The sequence below is a fragment of the Vigna angularis genome, chromosome 2 (genome assembly GCF_016808095.1).
Source record: "Vigna angularis cultivar LongXiaoDou No.4 chromosome 2, ASM1680809v1, whole genome shotgun sequence".
Lineage (NCBI taxonomy): Eukaryota > Viridiplantae > Streptophyta > Magnoliopsida > Fabales > Fabaceae > Vigna > Vigna angularis.
The window spans coordinates 47,326,688-47,343,413 of record NC_068971.1 but is presented as its reverse complement, the minus strand read 5'-3'; the positions used below and the strand labels follow the sequence as shown (position 1 = coordinate 47,343,413).

At 30.1% G+C, this 16,726-nt stretch overlaps 1 protein-coding gene across 1 annotated transcript; it reads right to left on the bottom strand.

The window, feature by feature from the left end:
• Window positions 1–9,850: 9,850 nt before the first annotated feature.
• LOC108327991 (pentatricopeptide repeat-containing protein At1g77360, mitochondrial) lies at window positions 9,851–11,677 on the bottom strand. The gene has a single exon (XM_017561754.2). It carries the CDS (start codon window positions 11,588–11,590, stop codon window positions 10,121–10,123), a length of 1,470 nt encoding a protein of 489 aa, XP_017417243.1. The 5' UTR covers window positions 11,591–11,677; the 3' UTR covers window positions 9,851–10,120.
• Window positions 11,678–16,726: the final 5,049 nt, after the last annotated feature.

The window sequence follows — 16,726 nt, the reverse complement described above, 5'->3', positions numbered from 1 at the left end:
TGCCTTTTCCAATGAATAAAGGTTATGCTTTACTCTTCTATGTTTCTTTTAATATTTTAATTTACTTAAAATATTTGCCGTTTTAAATGATTATTTCAAGTATTACCACATCCAACCACAGTAGTCTACTTTAACAAAGAAGCCATTTTTTACGGTGTTCAGAATTAAAAGAAAAATGTGTTAATTATTGATTTTGTAAAAGATAGAAGATCATTACTTTTAAAAGAAAGTAGATAATAAATGAATGAGTGTTGTAATGTTGGTATAATTTTAAAATTATTGTTTGTTGAGGGGGTAAGGGACAAAAAATGGCAGAATGTGGGAGAAAATAGTAAAATAATAATGCTAATATTATGAGAAAGATTGGAGAATGGTTTTGTGAAGGAATTGGAAACATGGAAGCCTTTATGTTCATCGCTTCAAGTTTGGTGACCATTCGCCGCAACATGACACCGCAGCTTAGCTAGTTTCTTCTTCTTAATTGACTAAAACATTTTTTCATTTATTTTTTTCAGCAGTGCTGATTTCACCATGAAACACTACAGATTGAAAACGAGACGATAATGGATGATGGAATTACATTAATTATATACTTGAAAAATTTACAGCATGAAGGTTTTAGAATAAATAATTTTATATTAAAAATTTGATAATTTTCGTTTTTTTCTTATTTATATTAATTTAAATAATATATCATATTGTCGACCGATAACATTAAATTGGACGGTTCAGATGGTCAGCACGCCAGGATAACAATCATAGTTATCAACCCAAAATCAAATGATAGTAACTTAAAGATTGAGTCTTATTGGGACAATTAGATTTAATATTGATTAACTTATAAAAAGTGTGATTATTATTAAATGAGTCTTAATTAGGTTGTGGTTAATTCAAAATTTATTTTAAAATTTATAAATATAAATATGAAATAAAAAATAAACGATGACATTTAATATACGTTGTTAGAACAATCAAATATTTGATGTTTTCTATAAATAACTTTCTAATTTGATCGAATGGATAAATAAAACAAATTGAAAAATATAAATAAATATTTGAGTTTTTAAAACACAACAAAATAAACGGTTTCATAACCGAAACAAATAACATTTTCTTATTTGAATTCTTTTCGTTTTTCTTTCTTGTCTCATTTATAACATTTGTTTTTTTTTTGGTTGTCAAAAACACTGTATGTTTATTGCGTTTGGGTATGTAATATTATCGGTTCGAGAAGGACTTTTAAGAGTTCTAGATCATAAATTCCAAGTATTTAATATGAATACCGAGAAATTTTGCAAAGAAAATTCATTATTTGAGTTTCATTTTGAGGCGAACGTAATAAAACTCCAATATTGTAAAAATACAAGTTTCAAAAACAATATCAATTAACAAGAAAAGTGGTTACAGTTACTTATTTTATAAACCTAAAGGACTATCCTGTGGTGTTTGGTGAACCTCTAACACAATCAATTGATTTAAACTTTTCCTTTTCAAATATAAAATAGCAATTTGAATCTGAGCTGAGTTGAAGTATGACATGGTCGGTCACTGAAGAGTTTTTAAAGACTTTAGAGTTATCAAAACAATGCAAACATATCATATCATATATATTTTATATTTTTATAAGAGAGAGGATTAGGACCCACACCTACCAACACCATCAATAATAACATAATTATAACGATAATAATAATATTCAAAATTAATCCACAATCGCTATCTGCAATACCAACTTTCTCTAATATTATATACTCACCAAATTTCATGGGACATTGTTGAATGGTTTCTCACAATTGTTTATATATAAAGGACACGTGCAGCTCTGTGTTCTATCTATAGTTTCAAAATATATACTGTGAGTAAATTTTATTAATGTCAAAATATTAAATCGTGCCTATTTTTTGTTGAAAAAATATCTATATTAATTGACCAATCATGTCTTAAAATTCTACGTGAATAATTAAGAGATTAATTGGATAATTAACAGAATATTAATTAGTATATGAAAATTTGTAATACAAAGTTGTTTACCGGACATAAATATGAGGTTGGAAATTATTAGGTAGGGCTTTTTTTAGGTTACCTTTGTATCTATATTTTTCTTTGAATTCGTGAGAAACGTCAAAAGTGTTCTAACATATACGAGAATGTAACAAAAAAAAAAACTCATGTTATTGAACGTAAAGTAAGCACGCAAGTATAAATTTCTTTTCGTTAAGTTCCTCCTTCGTCCTTCACGAAAATTATGAGCACGTGACTATTTATTATCACTTAAAACTCTTCTAAGTGTGTTTGGTGAGATGTAAAAGATAGATTCTTAGATGATAGTTTTTGTTAAAACTGATTCGTAAACTATACAATAAAGTGATTTTGTGTTAAAATATTCTTACCCCTCTAGAAAAATTGATATAAAATATTGTCATTTATAAATTAACATTGAACTAATTTTTTTCATTTTTAATGAAACTATTTTTATCATTTTTGTTAAAACTAATTGTCTTTTACATAAATAAAAAAAAATATATATAAATTACTATAAATTAGCTCAAGAAAAAAATAATCTTAATAACAAAAAATGTTTTATTTGTTATTTATAAGGATTTATGGATAAACTCATTAAAAAAATCCCTACATTGTACAATTCACAAACAAACAACTTAAAATACCATTCCTAGAACATCATTTCAGGGCTTTTTTATTTTTTTTGCGGACGTATAAATAGTTTTTGTTAACAGTAATATAAGTCTTAGTTTACTCTTGTTGACATACACATAACATTTACCAAAAAAAATAATGGAGGCGTTTTGTGTCAGATCTTGGAAAACGAACCCAAAACCCTATCAGAGTATTTAAAACGCACCCAAAACCCTCTGCGCGGACGCCAAGTGTCAAGCGTCGAAGATTCGAAAATCAGATAGTGGAAGGCAGGTGTCAGCAAGTGAGCGGACGATCGTCCTAAAGTGGGAAGCAAAACTGAATTTTTGAAAACCTCGTTGCACTCACTCTGCATGCACCCTTTCTTCCCCAAAACTCTGATCCTTTCATCTTCTCCTACTTCTCTCTAAAAGCTTTCCATTTTCTCTACCAAAACTCATCTATTTACTCCTCCGATCATATTTCAGAAATCGTAGAAGGGTTCCCGGCGTCATAAGCTTCATTTTTAACTGATCATTTTCGCGTTCTGAAACTGGTAAGTTTTCTTTTCCTTAACCCTTCGTTCTTGTCAACATGCAAACCAAGTTCTGGTTTCATGAGTCCTTAGTTAAATTCTGAATCATTATTGGTTTGTTATTTGATTTTTGGTTCGTAGAGTAGTTGAGCTGTTGAGGGTAGAAGGAATCTTAGTTCTTTTGCAAACCGAATTGCAGTCCGTAGGACGTCCGTTCACACTAGAGGTAAGGGAAGCTTATTAAATTTAATTCTTATATTTTTACTGTACTGCATGGACGTTCGTCGAGTTGTATGAAGCATGACTATGTGATGATTGATTATTTTATATGTGAAAATGACTGAGTTGATGAATGAGTAATATGAAATGGGCTATAGTAGTAAGTATGAAATTATGAAATATTATGCTGAGGAATAAATTTGAATATATGTGAATCCTGAATAATAAATTTCCCTATGATATTGAACGTTCGTCATTGAACGGTTCTTGACCGTTCGGCGTTTCTTATAAACTCTTTGGAGATTGAATTCTTTCATTTGGAAAGAGTTCTAGTTGAGGACGAGCGCCTTCTTGTAATAGTACTATGTTTGAGCGTTCGGCCAAACATAGATGTACTTGAGTGTTACGTGAGAAACTGAAAATCTTGTAAACAGATATTTTGTATGTTTAGTTATTCTTCAACAATGTCTCCAATGTGTTTTATCCCTATGATTATTAATGTTCCTATTATAAGTTCAAATTTGTGATAAGTCTCAACTCTCGTTTCCATAATGAGTGGCGTTCGGTCTTACACCGAACGCTCACAACCCTTTTAATTTAGTTATCTTGATGAAACAGCGTTCGTCCAAATTCAGTAGAAATTTCGTTACCGTGTTCGGTCATTGACCGGAACTTAGTCTTGATATATATATATATATATATATATATATATATATATATATATATATATATAAATTATTCTACGTCGATTCTTTAAAGGACGTGGCACGTATACCTTTGTTGTCTCCGACCTAGAGTCTTCCGTACCTACTGTATTCTTCAAGTGTTGATCGTAGTTCACGAGAGTCAGTTCATTTAACTGATTCATGTTGTAAGTAACGTTCGTTACATATTGTATAGTTGTGCTCGATTTCTTCTTAAATCTGAAAGTAACCCCTTCAGTCTTATTTTATTATGGAATGAGAGATTTCACGGTCTCGTTCATCTCGTTCGTCCTCGTTCTGAAGAGGGCTGAACGTTCGGTATTTGACGTTCTTGGAAAGTGTGATAAAAATGGTATTAATGTGAAGAATTATGAAAGATGAAAAGTATATAAGATGAATAAAAGGTTGTGGATTTTGAACGAGCGTTCCGGGGAGGAACGACTCATGAGTGAATATTTGAAAGTTGTAAGGTATGACTATGGTAATGCTAAGCTGTCGATTCATCCTGATGTTCCGTGAGTACTCGTCCTCACATAGAGGAGAGTAGGTCATGTGTGGGAACGGCAGGATGTCCTAGTCCTTAGGGTCACTTTGGACAGATAGGGCTAACCTCAGGTGGCAGCTGTTGAGGGCATCCCAGTTACTACATCACCCGGGTGCACGAACGTCGTAGCTACACAGATTTCATACAGTCCGGACGGTCGGTCTAGTAGTAGGCCTTGCTTTAAGTGTATTGTTACCTTTATATGTGTGTTGATGTATAAATTGTATGTTTGACAACTGAATTAAATTACATAAGCTTACCCTGTGTTTTCCTTGTGTTGTCCCGTCCTGTACGTTCGTCTTGTCGTTGCGATGATCATCCGTGTGGATGTGAGCAGAGGGAGACGCACTTCTTGAAGAGACGTTGGAAGAAGAAAATTTGAAAGATGCGAACCTCATCGAAGTTGAAGTAAAGGCCGAACAGTAGTGCGTTCGGTTAATTGTATAGTGTATTAGTGTAAGGTGTCATTCGACCACCTCTCCTTTATTAGGAATGACCGTTCGGTAAATCCCTTTTGTAAATCGTTCGGTCAGTTTCGTTCTAATAGTATAGTTTAGGTTTGAACTCTTACTGTTTATTGTGCGTTCAGTCTAAGCCGCACGTTTTCCTTTGATGTAAGACTGAATTGATATATTACTAATGGTAATTATCTCTATTGTATGATTATTACTGTATTTTTGGGATGTTACATTTTGCATATAACTTAATTAATTAATTAAATTACTTTAACGATTTTTTTCATTTTGAAATTAAAAAAAGAGAGTCAAATAAAATTTATATCCAATTATCTAACGTCCTTATCAACCGTATATCTCCTTCCTTTTCTTTTCGAAAAGAACAAAATTTTCTTTTGTATTTTCATGACATGTTATACTATTTCATCAATAAATCACAATAACTTCTGCACACTTTTATCAAGTGATGTTGTTAACCTTGAACATTCTATTCCTAAACTACATCATAATCAAATCAATATTATAAAATTTAAATAGTAATAAAAAGTAAAAAATAAAAGAAAATATTAAATAAAATATATGTCACACTTGCATATTTTATCTAGAAAATAAAGCTAATTTTATATAAAAGAAAAATCTAGGATATTGTTACATCTATAATATAATGTAACAAAACTTAAAATAAAATATTTATCTTAACATTAAAATATTATATATATGTATATATTGAAAAGAAATTTAAAAATTTGGGGGAGCCCAAGTCTCCACGTAACAAATTGCATCTCTGTTTCTGAACTTTTATCATAATTTATTTCCACTTTTAAGAAAATGTAATTTGCAATTGACCTCATTTTGACAATCAATAATTATTAATTATACTTGATTTTATTGGATTTTAGTGTAGATTTATAAACAAATGATAACATTTTAACGGTTGACTTGAGAAAAGAAAAAGATATAAGTTATTAAAAAAAGTTTAGAATCTTTATAAATATAATAAGTATGAATAATTATGAAATAAATATTTCTTCATAAATATTAATTGTATTAATAAAATCAACATAAATATAAGCCTATTTTTTCACTAAATTAATACTTACTTCAAGTATATAATAATAATAATACGTAGTTAATAATAATATAATAATTTCTTTTAATAAATAATAAATATAATATTATTTCCAAATTCATCAAAGTTTGAATAAATTGGACACATATGTTTAACAAATGATATACATTACCCTTATCTAGTAGCACTAGCGACCGAGTCTTTTTTCCTTCTCTTTGTCTTCTTACAATGAAAATAAGTTACATAGCTACCTTTCTTATTGTCGGGTTTATTTTGTGAATGACACTTATATATGTTACGAACCAAACAATTTAGGTTTGGTAATGTTTCATTTTCCTTACCCTTCTGAGGTTAAGAAAATCTTGTAAATATAATGTCATTGTGTACTACCGTATACAAGCATACAAAATTTTCATCCATCTATCAATCATAGATGTTTCAACAAACTAATTAGTACAAATAATTATTACTACAACTACCACCTCCCCCTAAAAATAACTTACGAAAATACAAAATCACACCAACATAAATAGGGTATTTGACTATCGTGTAATGAAAATTAAGGTAATTAAATTTGATAACTTTAGAAGTAACCTTTATCTTGTAAATTATTAATGCATATTCATAACCTCCCCATAGTACAAACCTTATCGTTTAAGGAACTTAAAGTTTATCGGTGCAGTTTCTTTGCATGGACTGGTACGGCATATCGATAATTTTGCTTTTCTTTTATGGCATGTTTGGTTTGTTAAAGAAAAAAAAAGATATTTTCTCTTATTTAATTCTTTAAAAATTTGTATATAACATAATTATCCTTAATAAAGGAGAAAAGTGTGTGTTTAATTGGTTCTAAACCAACCGAGTACTTTTAAATCAACTGTTTCAAACGAAAGGGCTACTTTTCCAAGGTGGTGGTTGTTCTGTTCCTTCTTAATGACATTTATTTAAATTTGTTTTTTTTTTATTTTAGGTACAGTAACAATATTTCCAACTTAGTACTATCAAATTTAATTCCTTTATAAATGTTTTTAAAAGTGCATCCAAAACAATCAATTAAATTTATTAGGTGTAACATCTCCACATTCATTAGCTGATCATATAGTAAAAAAAATGTCATGTTGAACTAGCCTTTTGCTGTTATGCAATAATGTTGCCTAAAGAAGATTTTCAATAATGAACATAAACCCATATATCCAATCCAATACAGTGTTTATGAGCCGAAATTAGCTGGAATTCCATTAGCATTATCATGTCAAACCATGTCAACAATAAAAAAATCATCATAAATGATGCAAAAATGTTAAGACATTGATTGTTAGAATATTTACTTTCAACCTCATGTTCATGGAGCAAGGTGAGGTAGAGAAAATTTATAAGATCAGACTGTGATTTTCACTAATTTTAGTATCTACTTTTGATTCACTGAATAGAATCTAAATGAAGCCTATTCTTGTATGTGATTCAGTAATATGAATTTGAAATGCTGTCTAAAATTGAAGTGCAAACTAAACAAGTGGTGTTCCTTAACTAAAACTTAGTTGGTATTTCTTATAAAAGTCTCTGTCAGGGAGTTGCAGTTATATGGTGAAGTATCAAATCAATCTCTAATGTCTCCTCTGCATTTTCTTTCCGTAATTGAAGACTCGAGCTGTATACAGTTACACATAGTTATCTTTGAGGTCATATTTTAGCTGTGTTAGGCTTTAGCTTTAGCCAACCTAACATAACATTTGTACAGAAAAGATAAGTAGGACCAAATCAGCAGTATGATTTTCCATATTGGACCATTCATCAAAACCTCCTCTCTTCAAAATGTTGTCAAGTCTCTATATATTTCAACCTCAAGCATAGGGGCGCTGCTGTGAAAGGCCTCGTTTAACATGTTAAATGGTGTTTAACATGCTTCAGAATTCTTAATTAACAGGTTTCTTCCATGAGATGATCAATTACAAGGTTGATTTAACATGTAAGAAGTTGTGTCTAATCTTTAAAATCATTCTTAACATCTTTTTTCCCACCTCCTTCTCGCAGCTTAACAAAGTAACCTGTCAGTAGTAAAAAATATCTAGTAAATTGTTGGATTATGTCACATTTTACTTACTAACATTTATCAGTGAAAGTAAACTTTTAATATATTAAATTGGGATAAAATAGTGAATTGCATTAGTCATAAAATAGTGTTTATTTATTTGAATTTAATTGATATGCTAATAATTAAACTTTATTAGAGGAAGTGTTAAGTAAACTGAACGGAGAAAACACATCACATCTTTTTTTTTAATGGAGGGAGGTCATGTATGGTTTGGTGTGATGTGTCTCCACTGTGAGATGAAGTTTTATTTTAATGAGACATGCAAATAGATTGGATTGAAAATGGCTCAACACTTAGTCTGCAATTACGTGGACAACGTTAATGGAAGCTTTGTAAATTTTGGAACAACTAAAGAGAGGTTGGAAAATTGACAGAGTTGGTGTGGGTAATATGATGAGAATATATAGAATAAAGTTTGGGGAAAATTTTACGTATTCATTCTCCAATTAAATTTAGAATTCACGAACCTGTTCATGGATAAGATTATGGGAAATATTGGAGAAATTGTGAGAGAAGAAATGTCTTATGTATGGTATATTTATGCATGGAAGATGAGGATGTGGTAAATGATATGTAGATACAATGCTACTGCCAAATAGAAGACGCATTATAAAATTTTGTTGTTAAAATTAGTAAGAGGGGTTTAAATCCTAGTCTAAGAGGGGTTTCGCTCCTCTATCAGTATTCTATTTGAATTGCAACTTAATCCAACCTACAACTCTTTTCGTAACTCGAGTTTCAATGAAAAACTTAAATAGTAAAAACAAGGCCCAAGCATGCACTAATCACATTATGACCCAAGCATGTGCTGAGATATAATCAAAATCAGGCCTAGCCATATATTGAGATGTCTAATCAAAACAAGGCCCAAGCATGTACTGAGATTTATTCAAAATAAGGGTACTTAAAATTCAACCAGGGATCCCAAACTCCGAATAAGGTGACAAGCCTTCAGCTGGCTTGATATCATATAAAGGAAAGAACTAAATGCTATTAGACCACATATTAATTCCAGTTTACTACTATCAATTTTAACATACAGATGCTGTGATTATGATCCCAAATAGTAAACACAATTGCACATCAATTGTATAATAATAATAGAAGCAAAGATAGACTCACGTTTTCAAGCAGGATTGCTAAGAACCGTGTTAAATCTAAAAATAAAGTGTCTCGCAGCAAGCTAAAGATCTTTCAATCTCGTAAGGATAAACAAAAGATCTAATTCTAAATACACTGAATATAACGAGGACAATTGACAATTGATGACCCTTACAAATAAGTGCAGACACCAGATAACCTCCATAGATCAGAACATACAAGGCCAGACTTAAAGGGTGCTCGTTGAAACCTCCAGATAGATCATTGAATCATATATAGAAACTAAAGGTCTATACAAGTTTGGAAAAAAAAAAAGTTCATCCACTGTATAGCCCACTTCAAGTACGTTTTCTTCTCTCTTTGTTTCCAAACAGCTAGTTGTGAAGTTCTGACCAATAAGTACTACAAATGCATGCAAAAATGCAGAAATAGCCAAAAATGATAATCTAGATTAAATCAGAAACAAATGAAAAAAGAAATTAAGATCAGTAAAAATAGATAAAGCCTTTTTCTTTTATAATATTTACCAGAAACAAAAAAACTATATGAACTTCATCCACTCTAACCTTATAAAGCAATTCTACGAGGATCTTTTGCAGTAACAATATACAAAGCTGATACATGCCATAGCCAACAACTTGCTCAGCATAATCAAAGCATCACCTTAAATAACCACTTCAAAATTTCCCTCTCTATGGCAGATAAAGCCAAACTTTCAACTTTGGTACTAACATTAAACTACACAATTTTAGTAAATTCCATAGCACTTATTGAGAATTGCACTTTCTCAAAAGTTCTTCATACACAAATTCCTTTCTTTCCTTGACAAGGGTTTGTCTCAGTTTTGACAGTGTGGAAGAGGACAACCTGATTCCTCTTCCAATCATATCCTCAGCATACTTAACCGCCTCCGGAACCCTATTCAAATCACGAAGCCCCACAACCAGAAAATTCGCTGTCCGCTCCAAATCACTCTGATAATTCTCAACCAAACACTTCCAAACCTTCATCGCCAAAAGAGGCTCCCCACCATGCACATATACCTTAACCGCCGCATCACAGTTATCCTGATCCGGCACAAACTCGTTCTTCACCATCTCAGCAAACACTGCAGACGCCTCTCTCAATTTCCTCCCCTTGATCAAGAACTTAAACAGCAAATTATAAGTCGCCACATCAGGAAAGGCCCCTCGGAAAACCATTTCATCAAGCATCCTCCTCGCATCATCAGTATCACCACAATAACAAAACAAAGCAATCATCAAATTGTACATCTCCGTGGTGGGTTGCAACACCCTCCCCACCTCCACCAACACCTCCCAGAAAAACTTTGCAGTCCTAGCATCATGAAACTTGATACACTCATCCAATGCAACCTTCAAGAACCTCACACCAGGGTAACACCTCCTATCCCTCATTGAATCAACAAACTTAATAGCCTCTAGCAATCCATCAGGCCCTCTAACAAGGGCACACAGGAATGAATCATAAGCAGGCACATTGGCAGGATCCCATCCAATCTCAATCACCATCTCAGCAAAAGTCTCCTTCGCACCAAACACACCCTTATCTCCTTCTCCCTCCCATCCTTCCATCAAAATCGCGTAAGAATCGGCATCCGGCCGGACAAATTTCTTTGCAATCTGCAAGTAATCACAAGCATCAACTGTCCTACCATCCCTACAAATTGCACTCAACAATGAGTTCAAAGCAATCACGTCCCTCACACAACCGTAATTCTCCATAACCTCAAAAGCCATAATCGCTTCCCGGGTTCTGTTGACGATGACATAGCTCTCGAAGACAGAGGCAAACGTGGCCAGCGAGAGTAGCCCTTCTTTCTGCATTGACTTAATAGCGTCCCACATCGCGTCGAAGAAGCGATTCTTGCCCAAGAGGTCGACCACGAGGTTCCAGGAATAAGGAGTGTGGTTGTTGTGGAGTTGGCGGCCGCTCCACCGGAAGAATTTGACGGCCTGGCCTGGGAAGCCGTAGGAGAGTCTGAGGACTTCCTCGACGTCGTGAGGGGTGATGACGACTGCGGCGCCTTCGAGGGCGTGCTCGATGGCGGCGGCGGAGGTAGTGGCAATGAGGTGACAGAGGGATTTGATGTTGGAAGGAAGGTTGGGGATGTCTTGGAAGGAAGGGAAATTGGGGCGCTTGGTAGGTGGAGGAGAAGGAGAAGAAGAAGAAAAGGGATGGCTTCGCTTTCTGCTAGCTCGAGGGCTTTCTTCCATGGCGAAACCCTAACAAGAACAATGAACAAACACAAGATTGCAATGTTCTTTCGTCTTTACTGTGTTTTCTGGGTTTTGTTTAAGGAAAATATAATACTATTTTCCTTTATTTTTTTTAAGCTTTTAAATGTTTTTTTTTTAAGTTGAAGTTGATTATGGATGCAAAATATGTTTCTAGAATAAGTTCCGATTCAAACAAAATTACAATATTACTTTTGCTTTTTATGGAAAATAATAATGAATTATTCTTTTAAGTGTTGAATTTTGATTTTTCTTATTTATTTATCTACTGTTTTCAAAGTTTAAGATTATGAATGATTTATCTAAAAAATAGTATGAAAGTCGAAATGGCCTAAGAATGAGTTTCTGTTCCATGAAAATTACAATGCTATTTCCTTTTGTTTTTTCCTATTGTCATGGATGATGATAATGATAATTAAATTTTTATTTTCCATAAGCTTGATTATTTAGGTAATTCTATTTTTAAAATTGAAGAATTCGATTAAATGTTTTATCTAGATTAATTAAAGAAAATAAAGAAATAATATAAAGAGGAAATGAATTTTTTATATATTATTACTAATTAAATTATTAATTTTTTTAATTTTTTTTGTTAAGTTTAATTATTTATCTTCTAAAAAGTTTAATTTAGTTTTATTTACACATTAGTATTTGTGATTCAAAGTTTCATTTTAAAATTATTATTGTTTTAAATTTAGTTTTTATATTTTATATTCTATTAAGCATTAACACGTAATTTTTTAATTTTCTTAATTATTTAAAAATAGTTCATTTATAATCTTAGTTTGTTGTATTTTTTATTTATATTAATTTATAATTCAATAAAACAGGAGCTACATTTATAAAAGTTATAGAAGAAATACGAGTAAGAAATTAAAGTAATGAGCTTTTTAAAAATTTATTATTTTTTGTAGAGCTGTTAAAACGGGTAAGCTGGTCCGACCCATCACGGGTTGGCTACTTAGTGAGCCAATTCAACCTGGTTCATTTATTAGCGATTTGAAAAAATTTGAACTTGACCCGACCTACCACGGGTTGGTGGGTTAAACGAATTAGCTCATTGGTTCACTTAATTAACTTTTTCTTTCACCCTCTTCTTCTCAGATTCTTATAACATCTTATTTTGATCGATCAAATTGAAACAGTAATAATTGGACAAATTGATATAAAAGAAAATAAAACAAAAGAAATATATTGTTATATATATTCTAAGCTATCAAACATAAAATTTTGATAATTTAGTTTAATGAGATACTCACAACCGTTTGACCAAGAAACTACATATAGCGTTAACAAAACATATAACACAAGATAAAACTGTCATGCTTATAGATAAGTCTAAAAACAAGATAAAACAAATGATATATTCCTGAATTATCCAATCTATAATATTATTCAACTATTAAATTGGAGTTCTGAGTGGATAAATCCATAGTATTATGCTCCCTTGAAGCATCTTCTTCTTTATCTCCATCTAGTTTTATTTGCATAGGGAAACTTTTGGAAAGACAGCAGCGCGAAAGACTCTATTGCTAAGTAAAAGTTGTGCATTTTGAATAATTAATTTAATTAATTTGATTTCAATAAAAAAAAATTTGAATAATTAATTTAATTTAATTAAAAAAAATATGTGGGTTGGTGAGTGAACCTGACCCACCACGGGTTCAACCCATGTGAGTCGGGTTCTTAGTGAGTCGGGTCAAAATTGGCACGCATAAAAAATTTGCATTTTTTTCGAATCCAACTTGACTCAAACTTGTGGGGAGCCGGATCGACTCACGAGTTTAGGTTTTGTTAGGTTTTCAAAGTGTATGAAACACTTCGAATATTATATTATCTAACTTCTTTTAGTTGTGATCATATAATCACGAAACCTAATTTTGGAAAGAAATATTTAGAGTAATTTAGTCATAACTCGATCTCACCACTAATTAATAAGTTAATAAAATTGGTAAACCTAACACTAAAATAATTAATTTTAAAATACAATTTTCTTCATTAATTAAACTTTTTTATTTTATCATACATAATTGATTAAAAAAATGGTCAAATTAACTTACTTTTTCAAGTTTTTATATAATACATAAGTTTTAATTTAAATTATTCTAAATAAATAGATGAAATTTTTATATTTATATGAATTAGTAATTATTATAACTATTTTTTTTTAATAAAACTATTCTTTTTCTAAATCTAACTTCTCTCAAAATCTTTTTTTTTTCTTCCAAATTTTTTAATTAATTCTCATTGAAGATTTATCATCACACGAGTGATTAATGCGAAGAACTTTATCAATGTTTTTTATCAATTTCTCTTTTTAAATGAGTTTGATTTTTGTATTATCACTATAAGACCAATATGTTTTTCTTCCATGTAAGTTCATTTTTGAGTGTATGTTGTCTCCTTTCCTTCTTAATGAAACTCTCTTGGTTTATAATTCTAAAAGATTTTGTCTTGATCATTGATCGATCCGGGATTATATATAGATAAAGTAATTTCTTGTGAGAAGTTGTTTAAGAGAGGAAAGTATAAACTCTATCAAGTAAATGAATTTAATTTATGAAGATTTTTATGACCATAATTCGCCTATTTTGGGATTGATGCCAAAGGTGTTTAACAACTCAATATCCCCTATTGTATACTTTTTATCCTACAAGTATAGTGACTATTATCTTTTCATATCAATTTGTATATTATGTTTGATGAAGATTAATTAATATAATATGTCAAATGAATTATCTTAGTTTATAAGTATTTTCGCATCTCCAAGTTGTTATCTCCATCATGATGATAACTAGATAATCTTGCTAACATCTAATATTGTCAAAACTATCATAATTGAACATTATAGAAGTAAATTGTATTTAGTCCTTGTGTTTGTAATATTGAAGCTCCCTAAATTATTTTAAAATATTTTTGAATAATCACACTTGTAAAATCACCAACAATGATATTAATGAATCTTTTTTTTTAATTGTTACATTGTGATTTCATTATATCTTTGTAACATCGAATTACTTCACATAATTTTGGAATTTTGTTTCTTTTCATCAATCATTTTTATTACAATATTTATGTTCTCCTCTATTTTCTCCATGTTGAGTTTTTATTAAAGTTTGGAGATTGTTTTTGTAAGACCCGATAAATTTACGGTTTATAAATAAGAGTATAGAAAATAAAGAAAGATACTTTAAATAATAGAAGTTGAAGATTAGAAGATAAAAAGTAGAACTTTATGTTTTAAAATCACTTGAGATATTATAGAGATATTATAGGGAGCACTACCTAGTTGGTTTCTTTTAGTTATAATATAGTTTAATTTTAAAAGATAAAAAAGGGAATAATATCTTACCAATTTTACTATTGTGTTATTTTCAGTATTAGAGTTAGGGTCTAATCAAATAAGGGAGGAAAGTAATTTAACATGTATTAATCATAACCAAACGTTTTTCATGATGTGTCTTTAAAGAGAAGTTAGTGTTGATAATTATTATTTTTTATTGATGTGTTATGGGATATGGTTTGTTTGGATACATTGTGTATATGAACTCAAACTTATCTTGTATTCCTCTGTTTAATACATACAGGATACCGAAACTCACATGACCCATATCAGTGAAGTGTCTTATTTGAAAGACATTTTTTTGTCTCTAAAATAATTTTTACATTACTCTAATACAATAATAATAAGAACAAATACAATGATTTTCTGACCGCATGAACTTATAAATTTATTATACTACAATTATAGAAATAAGAAATAAGTCTTATTACTACTTTCCATTTTTTGGATATTAGATATATAGATAGATTATGTTTATTTTTTTTATCAGGTGATAATAAATTCTTATATTTGACTAATATGGTTTATAGATCATTTTAAGTATATAAATATTAGTTGTTAAATTAAATAATTTAATATATAGATATATATTCATGTGTCCTACATTTTGGAGACTACACAAGTATTGTGTTGTGTGCAATGTCTATGTTAGTCTCATGCTACACGTATGAGTGTTGCTAGCAATAATAACTTGAAAGTTATTGACATGAGAACTATCAATGGAAGAGGATTGTCGAGTTTTTACATATTACCATTGATTAGAGAGTCGTTCAAACAAATCTGTTGATAATATGTTAGATATTTATTCTAGAACACAAAAAAAAAATGATTATATTGAACTTGGCTGTAAAGTTAATCTTATTATATGTGAGACAATTAGAAGAGAGAGAACATGTTCTTTTGTCACATAAGTATTCATTTAAAGTTTCATGTTTGAGTATGAAAAAAAAAAAAGAAAATATTATAAGAGTAAAGAGTCATGAACAAATACTGAATAATATATTTCTAAATTTAAAATTTGAGGTATGTTAAATTTATTATATATTTTTCATTTAATAGTGTATCTATGTCTTGGTATATTTTATGTTATTTTATTCTTTCGAGATTATATGTTTGTTACATATTAGAGCTAATTAGTGTTACAGATAATTTTGTGGTAACAGTGCATCATATAACGTGTCACAGATTATATGTCTTGGTAACCAGAACAACGTATGGATGGTAGTTCAGGTTAAAAAAAAGTGAAGGTCAAAACCAGGTCCAAGAGTGATAAAATGATTTATTGGAATCAATTTTCTTAAAATCTCATTATTGTATAATGTGATGATGGACTCGATTGGATCGTTTAAGTGTATTTTTTCTTATCGTAAATGACCATTAATCTTACCATTATTTCACAATTTTATTACAATATAGTATTTAAAAGTTAACTTGTTAATTTAGATTTCATGTTCTTATGTTATTATAATTAATTGTTAAGTAATTATATCAAAATTACAAATTATCAAAATAAATTTATTCTTATTTAGTACTGAATACGAAAATGGGTAAAATATGAAAAAAAAAGAGTATAATTATAAATTTTTTAATAAAGATATTTGTCAATAAAGTATTCTTTTTACCTAATTAAGTTTGATATATGAAATATGTACCAATTCCAAGCGAAGTGTTGGATTCTTTTTCTTTTTATTCCACCATGTCATATTTAGCTAGGATTTTTATATCCCTAAAATATTTTAATTTTCTTGATATCTTATTAGCTGCATAATGAT

What these genes read in the sequence shown, in the direction of transcription:
- LOC108327991 (XM_017561754.2), bottom strand. Translation starts at nt 11,590, where the DNA reads ATGGAAGAAAGCCCTCGAGCTAGCAGAAAGCGAAGCCATCCCTTTTCT.